The following is a 10,830-nucleotide window of genomic DNA, read 5'->3' as shown; positions in this document are numbered from 1 at the left end:
TTCAGGTTCTAGAACAACATATGCTCCCATCTAGACGTCATCTCTTTTACTCAATCATCAAATAATTCAAAAACTACATGGGATATTTTAAAAGTACTACTCAACAAGAACATGCCTCTACCCCATCCCAGGCTACATTTCAGGATGGCACTTCAATCTCAACAGATCCAACACAAACTGCAAATAAATGTAGTCATTATTTTATAAATGTGGGACCACACCTTGCAAAGAATATTGACAATGTTTCTGATTGTCTTTCTAATTTCATAAATGAAAATGATCCCTCTTTAAATACATTTGATCCAATAAAACCTTTAGAAGTACTTGATACCATTAAGAATCTTTAAAACTCTTCTGCTGGCCACGATGAAATTACAGTCTACGTTATAAAGAAAGTTGCCCCTATAGTTGTTGCTCCGTTAACATTTATTTTTTCCCTGTCACTTGAAGCTGGTATCATCCCACAAGATCTAAAACTTGCCAAGGTCATCCCGCTGTTTAAAGCTGATGACCCATCTGTATTTTCAAATTATCGCCCCTCATCAGTTCTCCCGTGCTTTTCTAAGATACTTGAGAGAGTGGGTGTATTGTAGAATCTTGAGGCATCTTGATGCCAACAATATTTTGTATGAGCATCAGTATGGCTTTAGAAAGAATTGTTCTACATATATGGCTCTCTTGCATCTTAGAGAAAAGGTTTCAACTGCTTTTGAGAAAAATGAATATGCTCTAGGAATTGTCTTGGACTAATCAAAAGCTTTTGACACTGTGGATTATGAAATCTTATTATCAAAAATGTCTTACTATGGTTTTAAAAATAAGGTTCTGAAATGTGTTGAAAGTTATTTGCACAACAGCAAATTGTAATTTTTAATAGTAAATTGTCACAGCGGGATGTCCTAAAATGTGGAGTTCCACAAGGATCCATTGTGGGTCCATTATTGTTTCTCATATACATTAATGATCTACCAAAAGCATCTAGTGTTCTGACACCGATCTTATTTGCTGAAGAAACCACTCTTTTTGTTGCTGATGGTAACTTTCACTCATTTATTGATAAGGCAAATTATTGGCTCATTCAACTTGCTCAGTGGTTTCAGTTAAATAGACCATCACTTAATGTTTAAAAATCTAATTTCATCTTATTTAAGAATAAGAATAAAAATTACAATCCAGAAAAAAACTAAATTTACATTTATAACAATTTACTTTCTAATGTTTCGTCAACAAAGTTGTTAGGTGTCTATATTGATGAGAAACTTTTTCACTGTGGATCGGTGTATAAGAAGATTTCAAAATCGTTAGGTATTATAAAAAAGGTTAAACCATATTTAAAAACAAGTACTTTATTGACTTTGTATAATAGTTTAATTTATCCCCATATTTCTTACTGTAATTTAATTTGGGCTAGTACCTATCCTTCTTACTTGCAGTCAATCCATAAAGTTCAAAAATGTTTTGTAAGAATTGTCACTAACTCTCCGTATTTAGCTCCATCCACACCTCTCTTTAAAAAATTAGAAATTCTTACAATCTATGATGTGAATAAGTATCAAATAGGAATCCTGATGTATAAAGTTAAATGTATTCCATTTTCTTTACCTAAATATTTTCACAATTTCTTTGAGTTTAATTCTTCTTATCATTCATAGTGTACAAGAAGGAGGGATGATTTCCATTTCCCTCTGTAGAACCACTAAAGGTTCGTTCATGCATCAGGGTGTTGTGCTGTGGAACAATTAGGTGAATCATGTACAGCATCATCTGTATGTACAAGAAAGTTTAAACAAACTTTATAGATTTTTTTTAACACATTAGTTTTTTGTTTTTTTAATTTATCATTTTAATATTTTTTGACAATTTAAATTTATTTAATATAAACTATTATCTTTTGCTTTGGTGTGTAATTGTGTGTGTTTAAAGTAAGATGTAGCTTATGGATGAGCTTTTATGATTGTTTTCTTTATTTTTTAGAGGGAGGGGGGCGCTGCTAAGCCCAACTAGGGTTTTTATGACCTCTCCTGCACGTTTTTTTTTTAAACTTTTCTTTTATGTGTGTTGTTTCTTTTTGTGCAAACAAACAAACAAACAAACAGTTCTGTCAGGAGGAATGGGCCAGAATTCCTGCCAACTATTGTGAGAAGCTTGTGGAAGATCCAAAATGTTTGTTCCAGCTCATTCAGTTTATGGGCAATGGAACCAAATACTAACCAAGTGTATTTAAACTTTTGACTTTGAAGAAAGTAATAAAAAATGTTTTAAAACATTCTCACTCATTATTCTGGCATTTTGCAAACAGAAAGTAATTTGGTAACTAATTGACCTAAAAGGAGAAAAGCTCAATCTGTTTTCACGTCAGTGTGAAAAAAATGCATATGTCTTTTTAAATGGTGTATGTAAACTTCTGGTTTCAACTGTACAATATATGGATGCAGTTAGAGAGGACATGGAGGTAGTTGGAGTGAGGACAGAGGACAGAGATGCAGGAGGACTCGCTGTGGTGACCCTGAAGAGGGAAAAGCTGGAAGAAGAAGAACAAAAAGAAGAATGTAGTGAAATTCAAACTGTATCCTGGATGAACATTAGAATTCTGCGTCAGGCCTGACATTCCTGAAGGAACACTTTGCTCTAACAGCTCTATGTTTGAACTACTTTGGTTTGTTAAAGTTGGTTGGCTGTGGCAGCAATGTTAAATTGTGTTGTCTTCAAAAGTTAGACAATTGCAGATGTGCATCCAGCGATTAGTATTTGAAATATTTGATTAAGATCCATCCATTGGCTCATGGCACGTTTTGCTATCGGACAGACTCGAGTAGTTCAAGAGAAAGTACAAACTGATCTCAGGTGGTCAGTTAGTGCTCAGAGTTTGTGTTTGGAAGGACTCCACTACTACCACACACACATTGAGCTTAAATGATTAAGTTACACCCATTTTTGTGTTTGGTTCTGTTCAGCCGTAGCAGCCACCTCTGACTGACTTCAGAAGTTAATCTAATGAGAGTTTCATTTAAATCTGTCCACTGTTTCTTAAAATATTCTGCTAACAGACAGAAAATGAACACATGGAAATGAGCAGAAACATTTTGCCTGCAGGGGAGGGTGATGATGACAGGACAGGAGTGCACCCAGTAATCACTGGTCACAAAGCTTTCCTCTGCACATGAAGTGAGGGCCTTATACTTCACCACACGATGGTGCCAGACAGCAAGAAGGTTCATCAGTTCCTTCCACGAGTTACAGAAAATAGGACTTGTGTGATAGAAAACATTGCAGCAGACGAAAGCCATGTTAGTGTGTCCAAAGGTTTTCATTTGCAGTGTGTAGGGTGTTATTCTGTGCATCTATCAAAGACTTGAGTTCGACATGGACAGCCCAGACTCCGTGTATTTATGGACATGAAAAGTGTCAGCGTGAGTGTGTGCACAGCAGACACAGCAGGATATCTGTGCGTATAGTCTGCAAGAGAGACACAGACAAAAAACAAAACCCAACTTCTTGTTTTGTTCAGAACTCCTCACTTCATATAAAATATACTTTCTGCTGGACAACTACTAACACAGTAAGTTATTTTAATCATTTGAGCATTTTGTGCTAAAACTGCAACATGTAGACCTTGTAAAACTGTACTTGTCCATGAGCACCTTGACCACACTTTTAGTGGCTTTTTATCTCCGAGGTGGTGAACATTTCTGCTATCCTTTGTTCCTTTAGTTAAGTTTCTGATGTTCTGGTGGATGTCAGCACCACTACCCCACACTTGTTGGTACATTGATGCAATCTGCTGGTTTGACATTTTATAATGTTTGTGGCAGCATTTGCAGTGAACTGGTACTATACAATTATAAATAAACTGAATTTAGTTGTATCAAAATTAAATATGTTCAGTTTTTGTTGCTTCTGTCAAAGCCAGTAAGAAGACAGTTTTGTGGTTTAGTTTAGTTTTTTGACAGACCACTACTAAATGCTTTTTTATTGTTTAATATTTTCTGTTCACCATGCATGTGTCATATAATGGATGAGCTGTAACTGTTAACAATAGTTTTGAACTTCCTCTATGTGCATGTTGTAGTGTTACTGTGTCACAGAACTACCAAACATTTTGGCACCAAAAATAGATACAGAAACATTTTACCTTTCAAATGACACATTATTAGACCTTGTAGATGTTTTCTAAGCAAAACTACAGCTACAAAAACTGGGGAGTGTCATGGAATGCCCTAAGCTGTGCTTAGCTATTTTAGATGTGACGAGTATGTTCCCTTCTTCTTCCAGGCTCATACCTTCCCGGTCACAAAGTACACTGCCTGGCCAAAAAAAAAGTCTCCACCTGGATTTAACTAAGCAAATCTGTACGAGCCTCCCCCGTTGGATAATTAGTACATGAGCGATTATCTTTCAGCTGCAACAAATTATTTAACCCCAACTGGTGCAATGAGTTGCTTCTCATTTCTTAAACAACCATGTGGAAAGACACATGGCGTGGTCGTGGAAAAGATTTTTGCATTCAACCTTTATTTCTACAGGTTAATCCCATTGAGCCTCGAGGACTCATTTACAAGAGAGACCTGATTTTCAACAAACGATGACAACAATGGACAACAGCAACAACAATAAACAGTTATAAAAAAAAGCGTACCGATTTTTGTTTTACAAATAAGATGCAAAAAGAGTAACAAAAACAGCTAGATTCTAAGGCGAATGTAGAAAACTAAAAACAGGAACACGTCTGCATTGGTCCCTGCCAGGAGTCCAACAGATTCTTGAAGTAGGAGAAGGTCCTTTTGTCTAGTTCAGTCCTCACTGAGGGGACACTGCATGTAATAATGTCCTGAGAGCGCACGCTGTAGCTGCACTTGCAATGACATGTAGGAGGAGATGTATGAAGGCAGCAGACCAAGAAGAGATTTAAAAATGAAAATGTACCAATGAGAGAGTCTGTTGTTGATGAGTTAACATTTACCCTTTAATTTTAGGTGTCATGATTCCCAGCTTGGCCCAGGCATACAGGAGGCGATGGTGGCTGGCCATCACAGCCATCATGGAGAACTTGCTCTTCTCTGCTGTTCTTCTGGGTTGGGCCTCACTGCTCATCATGCTGAAGAATGAAGGCTTCTATGCTCACCTTTGCATCGGTAAACTCACCACTCCCTACTGTCTGCTGGTCATTCATGGCTCAGGACCCCAACCACAGCACCTTGGACAATTTTAAAGCTGAATTGGTCAAATATAGGCACTGATTACTTGTATCTTACAAAAATAGTAGAGGAAAACAAGGTATTTTGGGAGAAAAAAAAACCTTGAGTCATATTAAATGTAATTCTTTTTCAAAAAAACATTAAAAGTAACAACAAAAAAGGTTGAATCATGTCATCTGGACTTCGTTTTTTTGTTAAAAAGAAACGTTTCGCCCCTCATCCAAGAGGCTTCGTCAGTCTGAGGCCTAGCCATCTGGTATTACCCAGAAGCCACCCTGACTCTTGTGTTTCAAGCCTGCCTCAGATACCCCTGAAGTCTGGCCTTTTCACTAATGGTTTCAAAAACATTAAAAGTACATTGTCAGATTGATTTATTCTTTACCAGAACAAAAGTCTAGTCCCATCCTTCAACAACGTCATTAAGAACCTTCAGTGAAGCAGTGGTTGTGCTGTGTTATTTCCTGAAGCCAGATTGATGGGGAGGTAAGATGTTAAATGAGTCCAAATACTTTTTGATTTGAGAGTTTATCAGTTTTTCTAGAACCTTGGCTAAAATGCAGAGTTTAGAGATTGGTCGATAGTTGTTCAGTGAGGTGGGGTCACCTCCCTTCAGCAAAGGAAGAACAAAGGCTGTTTTCCAAGTGTCTGGGATGGAGTTCTATTTCGTATAGGCTTCGCCCTTTAAGGCTGTCGCTGATGGGTTTATCCCGATATGCGAAGCATTGCACTGAAAAATTTAGTCTACGCCCACCTGCTGTGTGGGCCCCACCCGGTCCGTATAAATTACGTTAAGAGCGGGAAATCGGCTCCCATTTTTTTCTTCAGCAAGCTAATAGCACTGTCAGAAGAACGAAGAACGAAAGTTGTGTAGATGACCAAGCTTTGTTAAGAATGCTTGGCCCGGCATGTCGACCTCCGGTCGTCCGGTGAGCCCTCCTCCCCGAGGAGAAGCTGACGAGCAGTCTTGTTTCAAGGTAAGTTCCGAGGAATATTTCTCAGTGACAGGTCACTACACGCTGGACAACACCATCTTGTAATTTTCCTCTTATCGCCGACCCCCGGAGTGAATCGGATGGTTCCTCCGGGACAGGCGGCGCTCAGCTGCAGCCCCCCGCTGCTCATTCCCTCCTGGAGAGCACAGTGTCGGTGGAGGGGGGCTGAGCGAATGCCCACCTCATCCCACCTCGTTTCGCATCGGCGATCACACCGCTCCCGGCCGACGGCGCCCTCTGGGGTTGCCCAGCGTAACCCAGGAGGCGGCTGACATGAAGGGACCCTTTTTTTACGTCCCACGCCTTTTCCCGCCAGTTCGGATGATCCGGCGGGAAGGTTGTTTTTTCTAGGTTCCATTCTGGCTCACCGTCTTAATCCATCTGGCCTCGTTTCCCCAACAGGACATCCTACGGGCGAGGCCACAGCCGGTTTTCCTGGTAGATTGGGGGGGCCGGTCTCCATAGTCCGCACCCATCTCTAGAGCAGGGGTTCACCGAGCGGAAAGTCCCTCAGTGCCCCCTGGAGCCGAGCCCGATGGAGGCTTCATTGGAGCAAGATGTCCAGGTGGACCAGTGTCCCGTGCCTCCGGTTAGCATAACCCAGACAGTGACACCGCTCTCCAACTGAGCTCACCAGCATGCGTTCCAGACGGCCGCAGCGAACAACACGTTACGCTGTTGGCGTACATGTTCAGAGGCGGAAAGAGACAGTGGGCCCTCTGACCTTCGGCTTGCTCCGCTGTCGTAGCGGCTGTTCGCTAACGACACTATCGGCCCCTGCAGTACGCTCCGTCTACAGGGCAGCTGACGTCATCCCCAACCGGTGCGCCTCTTTTGCTGTCTGCCGCCCCGCATCGCAGCCGGAGAACGAGGTCCCAGAGGTTCTCCTGGCTCATCACTCCACCTTCCTCTCAAGAGAGCTGCAGAAGCTTTTTGTTGGAGGGCCTTTCATCAGCGAGAGATCATTTCAAGATGCTCCACGGCTGCACAACACCTCCCCAGCTCTGTTACGCCAGCCCCTCCCGTCAGACGTCCTCGACATCCGGAAGTTCAATTTTTCCCGGACTCCGCCAACAGGGGGCCCTCTAGGGCAACAAACAGAGCTCAAGGGAAGATAACCAGGTGTTGGTTTGCTGGAGGTGTGTTGATGACACAAAATGTGGAATAAACATCATTTTATGATGAAGTTTCTTTTAGCCAGGCTGTCAGCACAGATGATCTGACAAGCGGCCCCATCACACACACTCATCATGAATGAGCCTTTTAAGGTTGTTTCATTCACTGCCAGCGGTGCCAACACGCGCTCAAGCAGCCTTCACCTATAAGGCGCTGCGTTATGAAAGCGCGCACAAAGCTCTCAGCGCCCGCCGTTCACGTCAACGTTAATGTGAGACCGCGGTACGAGCCCAGTAATGTATCTCGCTGTCAGCAGGAGCGACATGCGTTTTCATCGCAGTGGTGTCAAACGCGCACTCCCACTGCGTCAACAGTTTCACAAGCCTCACAGCGGCTCCGCTCCTTCATCCTCGAAGAAGGTTTTCTGAATTAATACTGCAGCTCATGGAATCACTCAAAAGCTCACATGATTCGCAGCCAAGAATGAACGTGTTTCTGCAGACCGAGCCCAGTGGTAACCTCGCCCCACCGATGCCGCGCGCTGCTTCCTGACTGCACCAGCATCAAACGTGTGCTCCCGCTGCAATCCTGGCTTAAGGCATCGCATGAATGAGGGCGCGCACACATGACTCTTCAGGGCACGTCGGCTCATACGTGCACCTGCTCCCCAAGCATTTACACGGAGCAGCTGCACACAACGTGAGCACAACACATGAGCTGCGTCCCGCAGCATCAGCAAACGCACAACGATTTGCATGCTCGGGGGCGCGCGTTTTTTCTTTCTCCTTCAGCGCACACCAGCTCACATCAGCATGCATGAGAGTTCACAGCATCAACGCGTGCCTGCTTGATAACTTTATAACGAGTGGCAATGAGTGTGCGCTCCAAACGGATAGGCGAACCGCTTTCATCCAGGGATTCACGCTGCAGTACAGCTCAAACCTGGTGCGGAGGAACTCTAATGACGTTTTTCTGTCATTTCTAGAACAGATCTCGTCCCCTCTCGCAGAAGCTCAGGAAATTCTGATTTAAATGTAATTTTCCAGAGTCTCAGAAAGAGAGGAAAATGCAGGGTTCCTCTCTCGTCACTTCCTGGTCCCAACGAACCGGAAAGATGAGATTTATTCTAGATTTGTCAATTTTGAACTGTGAGAAACATCATTCCATTAATGTGCCCGAACCGCTCTGCAGCCGCTGCACAGAGCAGGGAGGAGAATTCTGCTTTATCTGGACATGTGCTGCTGCTGAGCAGTTTATACAGACAGGTGGCAGCAGTGCAACTCACGTGAAACCGGTTGAGTGATATCAGCTGTTTTCCGTCAGCAGACCTACGTCACACATGTCAGACTTCACAAAGGTACACACATTTAACGAGCTGTGGGGGCGCTGTGGTTCTCCACACAGCAGCCCATTTAAATGTTTTTGGAGTGTCGCACATTTTTTTTTATGTGATTCAACACTTTGCCTCTGAGCTGCGGAATCATCAGCGTTTTGATTCACACAGACAGCAAGTGACTGTTGCATACATAACTGGCAGGAGATGTATGCGCTTAATCCATGTGCCACATTGTGAGACAGATGCTGTGTGGGGCACACCCAATCTGCTTTCCATTGGAGTAGGGTACATCTCATGTATTCTGAACAGGGGACGGATGTGATGTCCAAAGATGGTCCTTTGCGGCACGGGACCTGGGACATTTCACCCAGAGCTATGGCTCAGACACGACAGAAATCCTGCGAGCGGCTGTGGATGTGTAGCAACACGAGAGAATGCTCAATGTCAACTATAATTATCGTGGAGCCACAGGATGATCCACCACTAAGGGTGGACGTGTCTGCTCACAGCCTGTGGTCGTAATGCTTCTTCACCTCCCTCTCTCCCTCTGATATCACGGTTTTCTGAACCGAGCTCAGGAGGAGGGACTGACAGCTCCTCTGTCCCAAGTGCGTGAACGCATCATGGTTCCCAGGCCTACGACACTTGTTATCGGGGCGCTCGCAGAACCTGCCGTGGAGGGAGGACGCTCTCCTCCAGGCGGGAGGAGCGATCAAGAGTTAATCAGAATAGGCCAGCACCTGTTGTCTTGCCGCTGTTGTTCACATCAAGTGGTCAGTTTTTCAGCGCTGCTGTACAGAGAAAGGTGTAGAGGCCATTTCATGTTCACTAGGTGGTGTGCCGTCTTTCTGCAGCAGCTGATGGACAGAGATCTGGCGTTCAGCTCCTGTAAAACGTTCACTATGGCCATCTCTTCCTGTCACGAAATTTTCGAGACAGAACAGCTTTAATTATCCGCTGATGAAACGTTTTGTAAAAGGTGTACAGAGAAGGCGTAGAGGCCACTTCATGTCCACTGGACAACATGCTGTCCTTTTCTGCAGCAGTCGATGTACAGAAATCTGGCGTCCAGCACGATTATTGTATGCTGCAGTCGTGTTTTTCTTCTTGTCTCAAAGTTGTCGGAGACGGAACAACCTTTAATCATCCTCTGACGGAGCATTTTGACTCAGATTGAAATAGCAGCAGTGGGCCTGTTTGCGACACGAGAAAATGCTCAGTGTCAATTATGTTTTTCTCTGAACCCACGAGACGAACCACCACTGGGGGTGGATGCGTTTGCCCACAGCCCATGGCCCAAAATGCTTCTGTACGCATTTTTCCTCCACCTCCTCTGATTTTATGGTTCCTGAACCGAGTTCAGGAGGAGGGATTGACAGCTCTCCTGGTGGCCCCCGAACACGTGAGCGCACCATGGTTCCCAGTCCTGCAACGCCTGCTGTCGGGGCACCCGTGGAAACTGCCGTGGAGGGAGGACGCTCTCCTCGAGGCAGGAGGAGCGACCAGGAGTTACCCAGAAATAGTCCAGCACCTGTGGGTCTGGCCGCTGAACGGATCCGCTTAGAGAGGATGGGTCTCCCACAGGATGTAGTGCACACAATTCAGGTTTCACGTGCTGCATCTACCACAGCGCTGTACACATCAAAGCGGACAGCTTTTCAGTGCTGGTGTACAGAGAAGGGTGTAGAGGCCATCTCATGTCCATTAGGTGGCATGTTGTCCTTTCTGCAGCAGCTGATGGACAGAAAGTTGGCGTCCAGCACGATTAAAATGTACGCTGCAGTCATCCCTTCCTGCCACGAAGGGTTCGGAGACAGAACAGTTTTTAATCATCCGCTGATGAAACGTTTTCTAAAAGGTGTACAGAGACGCAGGCTTGTTTCACACCCACTTGTTCTACAGTGGGATTTAACACTGGTCCTGCAGGTCCTGATCAAAGCTTCATTTGAGTCTCTGGATCAGGTTCCACTTAAATTCTTGTCTCTTTAAACAGCCCTGCTGTTGGTTTTAACATCTGCTAAGAGAGTGAGTGATTTATCTGCCCTCTCTGTCGCTCCGTCATGTCTCAGAATTCAGGCTGACGGCAGCTCAGCTAATTTAAGACCAAACCCAGCTTTTATGCCTCAAAACATCACGAGCTCTTTTAAATCAAGAGCGATATCATTGGAGGGGTTCTTCCCCCCCCCCCCCC

The 10,830-nt window shown here is 44.1% G+C and overlaps 1 protein-coding gene across 1 annotated transcript in view; it reads left to right on the top strand.

The window, feature by feature from the left end:
• The first annotated feature begins 4,978 nt into the window (after window positions 1-4,978).
• Window positions 4,979-10,830, top strand: part of LOC119422990 (large neutral amino acids transporter small subunit 3-like) — a 122,059-nt gene continuing 116,207 nt past the window's right edge. The window contains exon 1 of the mRNA XM_037690400.1: window positions 4,979-5,132. Within this exon, the coding sequence (XP_037546328.1) occupies window positions 4,979-5,132 (154 nt within the window). The remainder of the gene's footprint in view (window positions 5,133-10,830) is intronic.

The sequence above is a fragment of the Nematolebias whitei genome, chromosome 16 (genome assembly GCF_014905685.2).
Source record: "Nematolebias whitei isolate Nwh7 chromosome 16, NemWhi1, whole genome shotgun sequence".
Lineage (NCBI taxonomy): Eukaryota > Metazoa > Chordata > Actinopteri > Cyprinodontiformes > Rivulidae > Nematolebias > Nematolebias whitei.
This window is presented reverse-complemented; position numbering and strand designations above follow the sequence as displayed.